Source organism: Aythya fuligula, chromosome 3 (genome assembly GCF_009819795.1).
Source record: "Aythya fuligula isolate bAytFul2 chromosome 3, bAytFul2.pri, whole genome shotgun sequence".
NCBI classification, from domain to species: Eukaryota; Metazoa; Chordata; class Aves; order Anseriformes; family Anatidae; genus Aythya; species Aythya fuligula.
The window spans coordinates 44,687,145-44,705,791 of record NC_045561.1 but is presented as its reverse complement, the minus strand read 5'-3'; the positions used below and the strand labels follow the sequence as shown (position 1 = coordinate 44,705,791).

The 18,647-nt window shown below is 43.2% G+C and overlaps 1 protein-coding gene across 20 annotated transcripts in view; it reads left to right on the top strand.

Annotated features, from left to right (window-relative positions):
• Window positions 1-9,172: 9,172 nt before the first annotated feature.
• The window catches only part of AFDN (afadin, adherens junction formation factor), a 129,300-nt gene continuing 119,825 nt past the window's right edge, over window positions 9,173-18,647 (top strand). For all 20 annotated transcript variants that reach the window (XM_032185909.1, XM_032185905.1, XM_032185902.1 and 17 more), the window contains exon 1: window positions 9,173-9,294. In XM_032185909.1, the coding sequence (XP_032041800.1) occupies window positions 9,175-9,294 (120 nt within the window). In that variant the 5' untranslated portion in view covers window positions 9,173-9,174. The remainder of the gene's footprint in view (window positions 9,295-18,647) is intronic.

Below are 18,647 nucleotides of genomic sequence, written 5' to 3'. Positions count from 1 at the left end.
AACCCATGGGTGTTTCGATGAGTCTTTCCATTGCTCCCTTTGCTCTGGGGCTTTTGTGTCACTGCTCATGCTTGGTGCAGAGTGTTTTTTGTTCCATCTCTTCAGCAGGTGATGTTTCCTATACCTGATGTTGATCAAAAGCAGCAGTGGGAAGGAGCTGTAATATCATAAGTCTGTATTGCCTTGTGATGGAAACTGGTGGTAAGATTAGGGTAAGTAACTGCAAGGAAACCTGGGGCAGGCTGGGCATTTCAAAGCACCCTCCTTGAGCAGAGGTGCCTGTGCCATAGGAAGACCATCCTGGCCTTATGGTGCTGTTGGCAGTGTAACTGGAGATCCACTAGCCTGACTTCTTGATTCTGCTTCATAAGGCTTGCTCACCCACAGCAGTCATAAATACACACTGGGCAGGTAGGCCCAGCATGGCTGGACTCCACCACGCATTGGAGGCAGGGCTGAGGAGCCAGGGAAGCACAGAGAAGCTGTGGATGCCCCATCCCTGGAGATGTTCAAGGCCAGGCTGGGTGGGGCTTTGGGCAACCTGACCCAGTGTAAGGTGTCCCTGCCCATGGCAGGGGGTAGGAACTGGATGATCTTTAAGGTCCCTTCCAACCCAACCCATTCTGTGAATCTGTGACCTGCAGCCTCACAGCACGTCCCAGATGCCAGCATCACAGAAGCACCCATAGGCTCTAGGAATGTGTCACAGGATGCAGTTTACATCCACCCGCCACAGCCATTTTGGACAGAGAGAAGTGTTTTCTCAGAGCCTTCCTGTTGAATTCCCATATTTGGGGAGACGCTGCTGGGAGACGACATGTTTTTCGTGCCTCGCGGTCTGAATTTGTGAGTGAAGATTTAAAGGTGCCTTTGATGGCTGGGAATTTACAGCATCTTGGAAAACAGGTCATTAATCTAGGTGCCTATTTCTGTGCATATGTTTCTAACTTTAGGCAGAAAGAGGGAAAGTGATGATCCTCCTGTTTTGAAATGTAGAAGTACTGTGATTCAGGGGATCCTCTGCCTAGAGAGCTGTCCTTCTCCATAATCTTTGTCTTAATGATCTGTTAATACTTAACTTCTCATTTGATTGACCTGAAGTGCTGGATCTGGATAGCCTTCCATGAATATATATGCCTTGGAAACAGTACTTTGTTCATGTCAAATCTACTCGCAAACTGCTTTTGTTTTTGTTTGTTTGTTTGTTTCATTTTGTTTGTTTGTTTAGTAACTGCTAAGTGCTCTTTACAAGGTGAACACAACAGTCTCTAAGCAGAGATTTTGCATTTAGAAGAACTGCATATGTGAAGGTTTGTATAAGAGGTGTTGACCCTGAAGGTGCTTACAAAGTACAGTACACGTGTTTGAGATTTGCTTAAATAGATCCCATGATGCCTTGCTGGGTAGCAACAAGGATGGACACCCTTACACATTTCTTAAATTATCTGTGAGGTTCTGTGTTGTACATTGCAGGTTCATTAACAACAAGCTGTAGCTGTCATTGTGTCAGCCTTCCTGTACTGCCAGGAGATGGTCCGATTTTTCCATTCAATGTTGTTGTACTAAATTGCACTCCTGGGACAAAATGGCCCAGCTAACCATACAAAATGCTGATGATTATTGTACCAGGGCCTGGTAGTCACACTTGCTTTCTAGCAAGCTTTAATATTTATCATGTGGTGATGGCCCTAGCACTTTGTGTGGTGTTACAAGCTGTGTATGTGTGCAACAGGGAGATGATCCCTGCCTCAAAGCAACACACAAATCCCTGTGCGTATTGAAACACACTAAGGAGGAAAGGACTATAAAGACCAGACAGAAAGGTGAAAGACATGGAGAACAAGGTAAAAATGTGAGGCTTGTGGTTAGAGTAACAAGCAGAGGTCAAAGAATACAAAGTGCCTTACCATAGGGTAGTAGTTCACAAGCTCCATGACTAGTGAGTTCAGAAGGATCTGAAGGAAGCACCTGTATGATATTGGCTGGGTCTCTTCCCACAGCCAAGGAGTGGCATGGGATGAAAGGTGAGGGTGTTTGAGGAACAAATGCGCAGCCTTATATTAAAGGCTGGCCTCACAGAGTCAGGGCTTGGTTATTTCAAAGCATAATTATCAAGTATTCTTTGTGCTGGCAGATGCAGTGTTGAGTGCAGATACCCAAGCGAGCTGTCTAGGACGTGAAGCAGCAGAGAATTTCACATGGATGAGTTCAAACAGCTAAAAAGGACGTGCTTTTAGATGTAACCCAAGTACCTCTATGTCATGTTCTGCAATGTAAATAAGCTTTCTAATGTGTCTCCCCCCACACTCCACTATTCTTTTCCTCACCCAGTTGGGCAGGACTGAGCTGTGATATCTGTAAAGTGAAAAATAGGTGCTTCATCGAGCTTGATGAAATTTAATGTAGATGGAAGGACTCTCTGTCTTTGTATAAAGGAGATGGATATAGCATGCCTGATACAGAATGGCATCATTGGCTAAAGCAAAGGTGGATTTTAAAGTGAAGCACAAAGAAAAAATTGAAGATTTGAAGAAGCTGAGGGACAGAAGCATTATTCTCAAGGATTCACCTCACTTCTCTGCAATCGTGTAAAAGTTCAGGTACGGGACTAAATTACGAGCTGACTAACCCTGTCACAGGGTAGGCATCTGAATTCCTTCCTGGAAACACCTGCTTCTCTTCACTACCTATAGAGGGAGTCTACACTCACCTTCACTGAATAATTTTTAAACAATTCAGGTTAGATAAAAGAAATCTCAATGCAGGTTTCTACACACAACATTCGTGATGCTTTCTATTACTTTTTATACTTACACACAAGCCTGTTTCTATTCCATGCTTATTCTAGCCAAATACCTCAGAGAAGGAGAAAGCATTACTAAGGAAAATTTGCTGAGGGAAGGACTGTTTTGTTTGTTTGTTTGTTTGTTTGTTTGTTTGCTGAGCAGGCATTTTCTTTGCATAGGCTTATCCTTGTTTTCACTTACAAGCTTCTTGAAGTGTTTTCTTTTGAGCTTTTTTTAAGCTCTCTGTATCCAGGACTCACTCATGTTCCACAATTTAAAAGAACAGCATTTTGTTGGGGCAAATAATTCAATATCAACTACAGTATTAGATTATTGGTAAGATAATTTAAAGTGAAAATCCCTTCAGTAATTTTGGATTATTTCTAGAAAAGCACAATAAATGCAAAAAGCCAATGAGTCTGTGCATACTGATCCAGGTTATTTCCAAATCAAATTTTTCTAAAAAAAAATGCTCAGATTCAGTCAAATGACTTCTGCTTGTGAAATGTATGAATGAGTTATAATCATTGTGTGAGTGTAAAAACAGATTAAAATGAATGCTCTTTTAATGTTCTATACAATATATGCTTTGAATGGTGGTGTTTTTTTAGTCAAGTAATTACAGGGTGGAGAGAATGCGTGGCCAATGGCGGTGGGTTAATTACAAGACCAAACACCCACTACATCTTGCTCAAAGAGCCTTGAAATGATTATACATTGTTGTAACTAATAGCCTAGTTTGGACCAGTGATTTGAGAGCTACCTCAGTCTAAAACAAATGTGTAACTTCTACCCAAGCATCCTTACCATTTATACAAATAATGCCGTATAGCACAGGGAGAGGAGCTCAGTTTCTGGACAGGAGATGGTTTGTTTACACTGTCCGCTTGATGACTTTACAAAGACTCTTTCTTTCTTTCTCTTCTTAGGGTCAGGCAATTTCTGGTCTTCTTTCAGGACACAGCAGTTTGGAGGAAAATAATGCAAAATAGAGATCTGTGATAAACAAAAATAAAATAACCTAGCACACAGCTTTTGTTGTATCTACAGCTTCTCCGAACTTTAACTGATTGCATTTTAAATTATTTGGGATAAGGGCAGACGAGATCAGCTGCTAATCTAATGTGTATACCAGCCATTAAATTTCTCCTAAATGCATCTACGTACACTCCCTGGGTAAAAAGCATTTTCCAGAAAAGCATTCAGCATCAATCTGAAGATACCAAGAGGATTCCAGCATTAGGCTGACACCAACTGCAAATGTCTTGCGGGGACCTGATCTTCTTCCTGTGAGGCAGACTCACATGTGCTTCTGATTTCCAGGACTGGTTCATCTGAAGACAGACACATGTCTTGCTGAAGCTGATGTGCATACTCACATGCTGCAAGCCAGTCAATCTCTCGTCCATCTTGTTGCATGTAGACCAAAGAGCACACTTTTGTACAGACAGCACTGGGGCCATGCGTGCTCTGACCCTCTGCACACAGGTATGGCTGAGCACACCGTCTGGGTACAGGACCCTTTCTTGGAAATCAGCTGAGCTGAACAGCTTCCAGTCCCTCTCTCCACTGCTAAATCAAATGTTGTCAGCATCTGGACCCACTCCTTTGTGCCTGGCCGTGTCTAACTTATGTTGTCACCAAAGTCCGGCTATGAACTCCTGGGCACAGACTAGGAGACAGCACATGCCAGGGACCACTCCAGCAGGCAACCTGCATGCAGCCACCAGGTTTTTAGAGCTAAAAACATTTAAAAACATTGAAGTATGCAGGCTAGGCCTGTTGGCTAGGACTAGTAAAAGTCCCTTACGCCTTTTAGTTTATCAGTACAAATATAACTTGAAGGGTCTTAAGCTAAGAAATGTTTACGTTATCTGGAAAGATCTTTTTTTATTAAAAACCCACCTTACCGGAATTCTTTTGACAGTATTTGTAATACATCCACATATCAAGCAAAGGATAAATTTATAAAGATATTTGATTAGCTGCCATTTATACAGTTTTCTACTTCCTGCCCCCTAAAAATAGAGCAAGGCTAATTGAACTGAAAAACTAAAGATTTCAAAAAAATAATTATGTAACTTGCCACACTTGCCCTGCTTTCCCCTCTACTCCCCTCCCCCTTACTTATTTTTTAAAGAGGTCAAGGTTATTAAACTCTTACATTCATACAGTAAGAAAAGTGGGATCTAAACATAAAGATTTTTCATGCAGCATGAATTTGCCCACGTAGCCTTTTTGTAGTATGTTTGTTTACCAATTAGGCTATGAAATTGATACTTTGATGTATACAGTGTGTGCAATTCATGCAGGTGAGATAATGGCGCAACAAAAGTTTTTTTCCTTCCCTGACTCATGTGTGTTTATACCATCCCAGGCTGCAATCCTTATTCAGGCTAATTTATTTACCTCAGTGGGTGTGTTGTCTCTGTAAGGACTGCAGTTTGATGACCCAGGTTTGCAATGTTAATGCAGCTCTACTGTAAGCTTTTGCATTGTGTTATGCAAAATTACAGCTCCGATGCTTCTGCTCTAGAAACGTGTGCACACTCAGGAAGCCACGGGAAGGGTTACTTTAACAATTTCAGTCTTATCTATGAATTTATAACTTCTAACCCTGCGCTGATTTATACAGTATGGCACTGTATTTCGGACGCACGCTGCCTCAGAAAATTAATGCTGCATTCTGGCAACCATATGGGCAGCTGGCGGGCGGCCAGGAGACCAGCAGAGCACAGCCCTACCTTCACGCAAACCTTCCCTGCGCAAGACAGCCTTGGCCATCCCTGGCATGGACTGCACTGGCCAAGGAGCCAAAATACAGGGACCCTGTACATGCTTGTGACTTACAACCACCGGCTTCTCCTGGGACAGATGCACACCAATATGATTAACGAGCGAAGCTGCGTGGACACGCTCCCCTTGCGGCAGGTAACCACGTGGGCACTGCACTTCCTGATGTCTCATGGAATGGAGAGGATTGCAGAGGCCTCCCCATATATCCATGTTTCTTCTTTATGGACCTTTTTTGCAGTTGTTGCTCTCAACTGTGACAAAATTTATCTTGCAAGCTCTATGGCAAAGGGCATTTATGTTATTTGTTCTGTAAAACACATGTTATTTATTCTCTGAGGACTGAGAACAAATAATCACAAAAATGTCTGATTTAGGTATCTTAAGCACTTTAGAAAAAGAGAAAAGAGGAGAGGAGAGGAGAGGAGAGGAGAGGAGAGGAGAGGAGAGGAGAGGAGAGGAGAGGAGAGGAGAGGAGAGGAGAGGAGAGGAGAGGAGAGGAGAGGAGAGGAGAGGAGAGGAGAGGAGAGGAGAGGAGAGGAGAGGAAAAGAAAAGAAAAGAAAAGAAAAGAAAAGAAAAGAAAAGAAAAGAAAAGAAAAGAAAAGAAAAGAAAAGAAAAGAAAAGAAAAGAAAAGAAAAGAAAAGAAAAGAAAAGAAAAGAAAAGAAAAGAAAAGAAAAGAAAAGAAAAGAAAAGAAAAGAAAAGAAAAGAAAAGAAAAGAAAAAGAACATTTACATTGTTCAGTAAGGAAAGAAGTAAAAAACATTTTTCCATTATCACTTGCAAATAAAGTAGTTTTTGTTCTCTGTTCTTGTGCTTCTCTCACACTATTATTTCTTATCAAATATGTGATTATTCATGGACTTAAATCTAACTATGCTGCCGGCTTCAGTGGGACTACCTACAGGAATGCTGGGCTGGACTGGGAAGTCCTCAAATAAGATTCTAATTTTGTCTTCTCGCTAGGTGAATGATACAAATCTCAGAAAGAATGGAGAAGACAAATTTCATTTAATGGTTTCAAGTAACTTCATGCAATACCTTAAATGGAAGATGCCTTGATGATAGCTCAAACACACAACCTGTTTATAATGTATTTTATTTGCATAATGCTTTCCATTCATAAATAGCTCTGAGATTTCTTCTACAACTGTTCACAGGAATCATGCCACTTGCTAGGCTTTACAGCAGCTGTTCTACTTCCCATTGCAGTAACCCCATGAAAAGAATAAGGATTGAAAGTGAAGCAGCACACATTTTCCACTGTAAAATAGCTGGTACACTGTAATTTCATGCTTTAGCTCTCTGCACACTAGTTTTTCCAAGGAGACCAGAGCTCACGCTTTATCTCAAACAGTAGAATCTCCATATACATACTGTCCTGCTGGTTCATTCAGACAGCTAATTTTGCATCTATATTAAAATTTTTCTTAAACCTTGATGTTGTGCTAAAGCTGCTGCAGTTAGACCATTGATGGCAGTGACTTGTTCTGCAGGACAAGTGGGCCTCGTTTCTTTTAATACTGTTTCAGCACTGTCCAGCTCAGGGCACAGTTTATCAGCAGAGTGGTTGCTGCTGCTATTTGATCATAAGGATCATTTCCAGCGCTCCTGCCACTACTGAAATACTTCGTAGTGACGTGGGATTTCTGGGAAATGACATCTAAACGTTATTAGCCTGCTCCGGCTCTGCTCAGTTTGAAGGACTTGCTTGTATCCAGACTGGAGTCTAGCTACAGTTTAGAAATGCTGACTAGCTGCAGTTAAAAAAGAAATAAATTAATTCACAGCTGATTATATACACCACGTGGGTACAGCACAGCGATAAGTTTATTCCTGGTGCTCCTCAGCATTTGAGAACCCAAGCATGCCAGCAATGCTAATTTAACTACTTTGGGTAGCCAGTTTTCCCAGTGCAACCACCTCTTTTCCCCAGGAAAAACAATTTTATCTGTGTAGCCAGCAACAGCAAAATGGTGATCTATGCACAACCGGTACCTAGAAGTGTCCTTCCTGATCTTGAAGTAATGCAGCCCCTGTTTCTCACCCTGTGTCTTGAACAATCCAGTTTTACCAATACCCAGGCACAGCCCAGCATCCAAATCAAGCAATCACTTTCCCAATGTTGTCTGCCAGTGGAGCATGCAGCTCTCTGCCGGGGTTGTGGACTATTAAATTGCAGATCCACGCCGGTTCTTGGTCTTCGTAGGCACTGCCAGAACAACCTACTGTATCTGGTGGCACGATCTACCTGGATATGGAGAAGAACATCTAGGATAATTGTATATATAAAGAATCATGGTGGTTGTTTTTTTGTTTTTTTTTTTTTTGGTTCTCCCTACACATTCATTTTAAAAGGAGTAAAAGATATTTTTAGGAGTCTGGTATTACTAGAAGTGCCCTCCCTCGTCCCCCCCAATCCTCTCAGGGCTCTCAGGAGGCCTTTGAACATCTCCCAGAGTTCGGGACCTGAGAAATAGGATCTCCGGCGTCCTTGGGGCTGCACAGCTCCCACACGGCACAGTTACAGATGTAGGGCAGAAGTATAACTGACCTTCACCTGCAAAACCAGAACGGCTGGTGCTTACACGGGAGCTCTGCTGCCGGATAAAAACAATAATTTAATTGCCTAATGCAGACGAGGCCTCAGAGGAATCTCCTTCTTCAAATAACCCCGCCAATCAAAACTCCATCAGCAGAACCCACTAATCGGGGCTCCCTCGGCACAGCGCTGCGAGTCGCGCTTTGCGGGGCACCCTACAGCGAAGCAGGACTCCCCCCTTCCACCCAACCACCTGAAACCCCCCCCCCCCAAAAAAAAAGAGGTGCGCGCCCAGGTCACCCAGCCCCGCACTCACAGGGCGCCCAGCGGCGGCAGCGGGGCTGGCTGCCGAGCCCGGCAGGTTAGGAACAAAGCCGGACCCAAAGCCGGACCCCAAAGGCCGGACCCCGCGGCCAGCAGCCCCCCGCCGCCCCTCACCGCCCACCCGCCCGTGAAGGGGGCGCCGGCCCCGTGCGCGCCGCCGCGTGGTGGCGGCCGGCGGGAGCGCGAGCGCGCGCTCACGGCGGGCAGGCGGGCGGCCGGGCGGGGGCGCGCACGGGACGGTGTGCGCGGGGAGGGGACGGGCCGGGAGGGGAGGGGAGGGGAGGGCGATACCGGGGCGGGGAGAGGCGGCGGCGGCGCGGCTCGGGGCAGGCGGCAGGGGACGGGCGCTGCCGAGCCGGGAGACACCGCGGCGGCCGCCGCCGAGTCGGGGCATCCTTCCTCCTCCTCCTCCTCCTCCCTCCTCTTCCTCCTCCCCTCCCCGCCCCCCGCCCTTCCCCCTTTTTCTTTCTCTCCTTCCCCGCCGCGCGCCGGGGCCGATCGCTATCGGCAGCCGCGACCCGGGGCGTTTCCGCGGCGGCCGCCACCGAGGGCAGAGCCGCGCCCCTCCCTCCCTGCCCCCCTCCCCGGCCGGCACCGGGGGGACCCCCCCCTGCCCGCCCCCCGCCCGGGGCTCGGCAGAGAGGGCCCGGCCGCGGCCCCGGCTCCGGCTCCGGCTCCGGCTCGGCTCCCCGGCGGTGGTGGCGGCGGCAGCACCGGGCTCGGCGAGGATGTCGGGCGGCGGCGGCGGCGGCGGCAGCCGGGAGGAGGAGCGGCGCAAACTCGCCGACATCATCAACCACTGGAACGCGAACCGGCTGGACCTGTTCGAGATCAGCGCCCCCACCGAGGTGAGCGACCCCACCGGCACCCCCGGCACCGGGGCACGGCGCGGCTCGGCCCGCACCCAGCTGCAGCACCGAGCCCGCAGCCGCCGCCCCCCGGTACGGGCAGGGCAGCCGCGGCCTTTGTGCTCGGTGCTGCCGCCGCTTTGTGCGGGCAGCCGGCCCCGGCGCTGCCCTGCCCTGCCCGGCCCCCGGGGGGGGGCTCCGGGCAGCCCCCGGCCCCGGCTGCAGGTCCCCGGTTCACGTGTGGCCGTACCGGAAAAACACAGCGGGACGCTGCTTCCCGGCCAGATGGGCGTTTCCAGGGGATCGGGCTGGCTGAGTTCACTTTTATTTAAAAATAAAATAAAATACAAAAGACAACAGGCCGTGCCCCGCAGCGCAGCCCCCCTCCGGCGTGGGGGCTCGTCACGCGTGTGCCCACGGCAGGAGGAGGAGGAGGAGGAGGAAATTCACACTTGCTCCTGGCCTGGCCCTGATCCGGGTTGTTTATTAACACAAGTCTCCGGTGAACCGTGCAGGCTTGGCCTCGCAGCCTGCTCCCGCGCCCAGGCTGCTGGGCCAGCCCAGCCACGGAAAAGTCTTGGGTGCGACTCCACGTTGCTGTTTTTTTTTTTTTATTTATTATTGTTTTATTTTATTTTTTCCCCAGTCACAATAGCCTGAAAACGAGCACCCTGGATGTTTGCGGTACTTGTCGCACGCCGCTTCCTGAGCGCTGGCTGAGGGCGGTGTGGTGGTGCCTGCACCTTGCGCTGCTCACCCTGGTCGTGCTGCTCAGGTTTTACCCGTACTGCTGCTGGCTGCCAGTCGCTCGTTCCAAAAATTGGGCTGATAGCAGCACAAAGGAGGCTCCACGGTTGTGGTAGAGGAGGCAGCGTTGTTGTTCTGGAGCTGCAGGTTGGCGGCTGGCTGTCCACGGCCAGCTCGCTCTCTGGGTCTTGCATATGCCCACTCCCCGTGCCTTCCAACTCCAACCTCTTTTCTTCACCTTTGTGAGAAGTTGTACTTCTGTCCTTTTGTAATCGCTGGCTTAACAAACCTTACCGTGTTTCAGGTCAGCCTTGCGTGTTTGTCATACTGAACTGGATTTTGCACAAAAGCTCTCAGCCTCGTTGTAGTTACTATGCCAAGAAACATCGATTTTGGTTGCGCTAGCTCCACACTTGTGTGGTTTAAGCCTGTGAACCTGTGCAGGGGCATACTTACTGCTGTCAGTGATGACATTTATTTCAGTTGAACTACCGATAGTAAAAATTAAGTGCAGGGATATCTCTGAACATCTGAGCTTTTTAGAGCACTGCGTCTAACGACTTCTGATAAGACTGCAGGTGTCTACAGTAAAGTGACAGCGGGTAACAGTTTCGGAGTAAAGTATATTTTCCTTCCAGATAATTACGAGTACAAAAGCTCACGCTTGTCTCACCATTATGCTGAGCTGATGCAAGTTTGGCAATATTTTCAACCCAGATGACGGTGTGATTGACTTGCGTGCTGTTTATCAGCTGAAATAAAAGCCCTTTTACTAGACTGCGTGAGAGGTGCCAGCCCTCTTGTTTTCCATGCTGTTTCTGGCTCAGTTTGGAAATAAGGCACACCGTACTTACCGTGGAGGCTGCAGCAGGTGTAGCTAATGTAAAGACACAGTGGTTTGGATGTGGCTTTTGCTTGCGTGTACCTGATCCGGCTCCGGTTCTGTTGTTTTAAACTGTTCAGGCATGGCTTTGGCAGGCTGCGTTGAGGCGGCAGGGAGCACGTGCCAGCGCTGCGAGCTGTCACCCAGGAGCTCCTGGTTGTATATATCATGTTCTGAATATCGAGACCTGCTGCCTCACAGTCATTCTCCAGGCATCCCTTCAGTGTAAACACTCTGCTCTAAGTGACTTCTCCTTTGAGTTTCCTGCATACAGGCAGTAGGCATTTCCAGAGGAGCTAATCTCTTCCTTAACAGTAGGGTTTAAGGTAGCTTTTATTCCAAAAGGAAAAGTGAAATCTAACATAAAATGCTCCCAGCCCATCGGGTCCTTACCACTTCAAAGAAAAGCGTGAAATGTGACTTGGTTTTGGATGCCCAGAGTAGGGTTCTGAACCTAGTTTAAATGCGTGATTGTTTTTCAGGGAAATACTTCATGAAATGAATCAGTCTGAATTCCTGTTAATATTTCATTGTGTGGACCGGCCCTCAGGGATTAGGTATCCACTTCTCTGTTTGCCTCTCTTCAGAGTTAGGCGTGAGTCGTTTCTTAGAGCATACTGCCGGTGAGATAGTGGGAAACAAGAGCCTTGGGTAGGGTGCAGAGTTGAGTTGTATTACTAATTTTCTTCTAGCTTGTTATGTGATATGAATAGTTAAGTAAGTCATTCAGTGCTACTTTTCCTTAGTGGGGGAACTTCTGTTCAGTGGTCAAAATTAGGTATTTTTCTCTCTGTGAGAAGAAATGTGAGGAAGAAATGTGAGTCTTCTTGGGTTTCCTATCTTTACCTACTGATGCTTTCACTGAAGTCACGTGTCAGCTCATGCCTGAGAGCAAGATAAAATAGGTAAAAACCTAATAATGTTTAAATTAACACGTGTTGCTGCTCTGAGAAATCCGTGAATAGTTTTCATTCTGTTCATTCCAAAGACTTTTTAATTCAGAAATGAGTTGAGAGCAACTCTATGGCTTGAGGGGCTTGTAAATGAATAAAATAAAAGTTTTGTTTTTAAAGTTTTAGCAGCTAATAGTCGTTAAACTCTAGCCTTGTCTGGAGTGGTGCTAGGTACAGATCCTTGCTAAAGGGCTGTATAGTTCTGAGTAATTTGAACTTCATTAAAGTAGGCTTTGCTGTCCTCACTTTAAATGATGAGACAGCTACTCACTTAAAGTCTAACAAAGATACAGCAGGTTTTTGGGAAATGTGGGCTGAATCATGTTTTTGTAGATAACAATCCAATTGGAAATGAAACAGTATGTTAATTGTTTTCTTTAAATCTGCTTCCCTTTTCTGTTCCACTTTCCCCTTGCCTTTCTCTGCAGTATTACCAGATTTTTGGATGCTTTTAATATTTGGCCTGCTTTTTCCCCCTTCTTTTTTTTGGCCAAGAATGGAAACACAGTAAGAAATCTTCAGACCTTTTGCAATAGGAAGTAAATTAAGTCTTAGATCAAGACCAAAACCTCAGGTGATTATAGTAACCAAAGTTTTCAAATGGGAAAAACTTTGAACTAATGACTTGATAATAAGCGTATAATATTCAGGAGCTCGTAGATCAGAAAAAGTAGTGTATAAATTCATTGTTTTTTAAATGATGTTGCTTACTGGATTTAAGTGATTGATTATATGAAGTGTGTATGAAGGCTTTGGGTGAGAGTGAGGAAAGCAAAAGCATTGGAGGCCAGTGCATTTATCACTCTCAGATACAATAAATGTAAATCTTCTGAAAGCATTTCAGATTTGTTGGTTTAAGATGCCATACGTCAAATAGGCATTTTAACTGTTGTTGATCTTAATGACAACATACAGTTTCATCTTTAATGTATGCTTTGGTAACTGCATAAGAGAAAAAGAGAAGCACTATTTTTTTCTGAACATCGTTTGTGGATTAGGAATGAGAGTAGTGTGTGGTGTTTTTTTTGTTTTTTTTTTTGGTTTTTGTTTTTTTTTTTTTTTTTTTTGTTTTTTTTTTTTTGGAAGGACGCTTTTTAGAATGGCTGGGGTTTTTGTCATAATTGCCTGAGGGCTCAGGGGTTGTTGTCAGAAGCATTGATTTGTTGTTGTTTCATTTTCTGATGGAGAAAGCTTTTCTGAACTGATCTAATATACCTTTGTATTAACAAATGTAGCGAAGTCTAGTAAAAAAAAAAAAACAGAGAAGTAACAGGCTTTGTATTGAGAATAACTCATAATAGAGTATTTAACTTTTAAATGGCCACAGTTTAAAGCAAAACAAGCCACAAAACCCTAAATAAAGATTTCAGTGATTTTATTTCATTTTTGCTGGAAAACAACTTGTGTAGGCACAGCAGCAAGGTACTAGGAATAACTCTCCAGCTCCTCAGTGCGGGGGTGTTTCTTGGGTGTTATTTGGCGTTTGTTTCTTTGTTTTGTTTTTAATACTGACTTCCCCCATCTACTGGTACTGTATATGTATTTGGTCTAGTCGGTACATTTCAAATTCTTTTCACAGGCTTTAAATACAAATAAGTAATCTATTTAAGGAAGGTGTTTACACAGTGCAGCAGATAACAGGATATATTAAGGCTGATACAGTTTTCGTGTTTGTTCTTTGGATTCAGATCTGATTCTGGTTCACAGAGTGTTGCAAATAATTATCACAGGGGTGCCTGGTATATGCCCTAAGTTTGTAGTCTTTTCAGAATAGTTAATGCAAGCTGGTTGTTCAAATCCCATTAAAGCAATAAGAATTCGGAATCTTTTAAGTTTTAAAACCCCTGCAGATTCCTATCTGCATGGTTGCTCACCCATTTGCTTTTAAAAATCTGCCTCTGTGACTTTGAAAGAACTCGTGTTTTAGGATTGGGATTACCAGTGACTGCCTATCACATTGGGGGCGAGACTGGTAGTGGAAGTGCAACTCTGAAGCTAGGTAATCATCATATAAATGGGAAAGATGCTTGTGTTTTCTCCATGCTTCGGATCCCACAACTTCCAGTAGCTTTTAGTGGAACTCTGCAAACTATGGATACCGAGAAGCTGATGAACAGATCTGACAATGAGATCTACAATGCTATCTTTTTAAGTGTACCAAACCCATAATATGGAAAATAAACTGTCTTTGCTACAAATGTTTAAGGTAATATTTAGACAGTCTGGAAGGGTGTCCTGGAAATTTAAAGGGCTGATGCCCGCACAGTTTAGTGAGTAGAATATATTCTGATTACCACTAAACAGGCACAGTTAAAGAGGAGGTTAAAACACTGAAGCATTAGTTATAGGTTAGCAATTTCTAATTGCAGCTTACTGAGATTGTTGGCTTCTGCATTAAAATGTCTGAAGAAAAGAAATCGTGGACAGAGGTCTTCTCATTTGCATTAAAAGGACTGCTTGGAGATCAGTTCTTCTTTAGCTGAGTAAAAGTGTATAGTTTGTCTTCACAAATGAGATATAATTGCTGCTATCTAGAGGGTGATAATAAGTTTGGACTAAGATCTTGACCACAGTCTTCAGACAACAAACATAATGGAATGGAAATGGTTTTCTTATAGGAAGAAAAAAGCATAGCAGAAAGCTATGCTTTTAGTATTTCTTATGTAAGTTATTTCTTGACTTAGTAGCTAATTAGGTCCATACGATTCAGACATACTGGCTTTAAGAATTCCCTCCCGATATGTGAATCTGTTGCCTGAGTAAAATGCCATTGACGAGCATTACTTTTCAACTGAGAGCCTATCCCTCTGGAAATGCCAGGAGTTTACTTTGTGTAAGTGTGCTTTTTCTGACAGAACTCACTCTCTCCCTTTCAGAAGGGTTAAAACAAGTGGAACGCACCTTAATGGTGTTTGTGGACAAACTTGCTTGATAGTTGACAAAACTTCACCATTTTCCATAAGAAATATCCATCCAAATAGCATAAGGAGAACTAAAACTTAAATGAAAGGTGTTAAAATTTGACATGAGCTGATGTTTGTGATAAGGTTGTAGATCATGAGAAAGCACTCTGAATTTATCTTTGTGTCAATATTTGTTTGAAAAGCTGCTTTGTTATAAATGAAGCAAAATAGATTATGGCTATCCAAAATTCAGAGCATTCCATTAAAGAATAACTACAGGTTTTGGCCGATGTTTCTGTTGAAGATGGAGTTGAAAATCACAGTATGAATTAATAAGCTCAATGTTATGATAAATGTAAGTGAAGTCAAATTTAGCAGACGTTCCGGATAAGTCATGGAGTACTTGCTCTCTCTTTCAAAATGTAGAACTTCAAGCTAATGCAAGGCTCTTCTGAAGTACACTTGAGTAAAGCACTGCTTAGATAATTTGGGGGGTTTGCGAGATTTGGGGTTAGAAAAAAATATTTACATATAAAATACATTTCAAGCAATGCTTATTTCAGTGAGTAAAGATGTATGAGGTTTTAGTTTGTGAAAAAGACTTGAACCTGTTAATTTGTGCTTTTAAGACTGTTGCATTGATTTTGGCCATCTTTTCTTGGAGAATGATTTTTAACTTAAAATAGTTGCTACTAGCTAAATGCTGTAGCGTTTTAGGAGGATAGTTTTATAACTGAATATAAAATATCAACCTAGTGAATGATTTCAATAACTGTTAAATAATATATTCCAATAATGTTAATTGCTGCAGTAATGAAGACGAAGACAAGTGGGCAACACATGTTGCATTATGCGTAGCTCATAGCAGAGTTAAGTATTGCTGTATAACCAACCAGCATGGAGTTTCTGCTGTACGGTTTTGTACAAGACTTGAAATGATTAAATAATGTTGAACACACGTTTCACTGCAAATTTCTTGAGGTTTGTGTAAGAATAGAGCACGATGTGTTTCTCTTGCTGAATGAAATGCAAGTTCATTAAAAGGAAGAGTACTCAAAGGCCAATGCTTTTCCCAAAATTTTTTTTTTTTCCTTTGCTCTATTTTCTTTCCATATGTTCATCTTCTCATCTCCTCCCATGTTCCTTTATCTCAAGGAGGGATATGTAGCCTTTCCCAATTTGCATCAAGATGCTACTTTTATTATTTGCTAAACAGTTAAGAATATGGTAACTGAAGCTGAAATTTACAAGACCAACACAAATTTTTTGTGTTTTCATTAAGTTCAGTGGCCTTAGTAAATCAAGTGTTCAAATCTTTTCCAAGTTTTTGCTAGCGTGTTTTTTGTAGCCAAGCTGTATATCAGAGCTGGCTCTTTTATTGTCTTAGCCCCGTAGTTGTAAAGATAAAATTAAGATTGAAATATTCTTTCAATCAAGATAAACCAAACTAAGTGTTAGGTGGTTTTTCTGGTTATGTATGTGACTTAGCTCATAAATCATGTTGCCAGAGTTTAAACACTGCACATTTTTTCCCCCTAATCTTTAATCGTGGATAAAGCACTGCTTTTATGTGATTGTACCTATCCAGAAATTTGGTTATCCAAGATGAAGACAGGAGGCAACTGAGATATGAAATTGATGAAATTATTGACGAAAAATAGTTCAGGTCTAGCAGTAAGACTCTGTCTTTGTGAACCATATCATGCCTTGTGAACTTCTGCATAGTGAGCAAGTTTGTATGTTCATAGCAACTTTTTGCAGTGGGAAGGTAAGTTTTCCATGTGGTTAGTTGACCTCGATCATCTAATTGCACTGCCTTTCATGGCTGTCTGGTTTGGTTTTCTTGTAAGACTGAAGGATCAGATTTGACGTGAAGTCCACACGTCATCCTTGTCTTTTTCTCTGTCAGATTGCTGACGCATAGGTGACTTCTACTCTTTCTCTGTTAGGGGTGTGTAACTTGGTAAAAACATTTTGTGTAGTACTTAGGGATTATGGCCATCTACCTCTGTTACAGGTTTTAGTCTTAAGGTGTTCAGCTGTGAAACGCTTGGTGGCTGTAGTTATGCTGCATTTCTTGACCTTGCATAGAGCTGCTTTTTTCTTGTGTGCTCACCTCGATGCTAGGCCCTTAGGTCAGCTCCTCTTCAGATCATCTAGCCTGGATATTTCTTCCTGTTGCGTTTCTGAAGTGCATGTCTTACTGGTCTTTGAATCTCTTCATATAAATGGAGAAGTCTGGTAGTAGAACTTCTGATTATCCTGATGAAGATTGCATATTACTAGTCTGATATAGGTTGGTTGCTCTCATTTTGTTCCCGTCACACTTTTGAGAGCAGAAATCGCAATTCATCAACTTTGCTTTTTTTATGTTTTTAGTGGTAGATCTTAATATGTCTTAAGAATAATTATTGATGAACTTCTGATTTTACTCGCATATTCTAACAGTAGAAGATGCACCGGTCTTTAAAAAAAAATAGTTGATTTATTGTAGTAATTCTTTTCAATTACATTAGAAAACCTTATGATTTGTATTTTGAAGTTGAGTGCATGTTTGAACGCACAATTCCTAATGCCAGGTCAGCTCTTGGGTAAATATTCTATAAAAGGTTTTGTGAAGTACAGCCCTGGTTGCTATATAGCACTGGTATGATGAAACAAAAATGATGTATGTTAGTGGCTTCAGGGTTTGGTTTGTTTGTTCATTGTTTAACACAACTCAGCAGAGTTGAGTTGTTTTCATATTCTGCAACTAGACCTGAGGAATATGAAAACTCCTGCAATAACTTACTATCTGGTGCTAGATTTACAATTCCCTTATCGAGTCTCTCAAGGTTTGCCCTTGATGAATTGTACCAAGACATGGCGTAATTTCTGGTCTATTGCATAGTGAAAACATCTTTATAACAGGGAAAAAGTGAAAGAGTTGTTTGTCTGTTGGCCACATAAATACTGTTGCCAAAGTATGTTGCCCATAGCAGTATCGATGAACTGAAGTTTCAATGCCCAGTTTTTTCAAGCACTGGAGGAGTGGCTTAGCATAGCTTTCTCTTTGTCAGATGAGTCCCCTTGTCAGTCCACCTTCGGGTATTCTCGTACAGGCAGGGACACAACTTAATTGGAGTGTCATGCTTTTCCATATATGATCATTGTATTGCTGACAAAACGCAGTGGAAGATCAGAATTTCCCCCCTCTCAATGCAGATTAGCGGCTGGTGCATAGCCTATGGTTGGGCAAAAGAGTTCAAACAACAAAGAAAGCCTCTCCTCCCCCAGTGGCCACAGCAACAAAAGGTACCCTTCCTCCCCCTGCCCTCCCAGAAGCTGCTCTGCTTTGAGCAGTGCAGCAGTTTGAAATTAGAACCTAATAATAATGAAAAAGCCTTTAACCATTTTGTTATTGTTCTCAGTTTTAGTAAAAGCAATTATTCTAGGTGCTTCATTTCAAAAGCATCAGCACAGTGCTGTCCATGATGCATTTTCCTGTCCAGGAAGACATTACATATGTGGAAACAGACCAGGCTGTACAAGGCTTTGTTTTGGAAAGCTTTGCTTTATAAAATTTTCTTTATAATACAATTTATTTTGTGTTGAGAGATCTGGAGAAATCTGTCTTACATCCACCTTCTCTCTCTCTCTCTCTCTCACACACACACTTCTATCAGTAATATTTACCATGTTTGGATTATATCCAGACATTTCATACTACTTGTAGAATACTGGGGATTTTATTAGGAAACATGTAAGTTGTTTCCATGTGAAGTGTTAGTCTTACTGAACGAGTAATACTGATTTCCAGTGTGGACAGATGGAAAGGTAAAAAGATTTCTTTAACACTTACTATATACGTTCTGATAATTCAGAGAC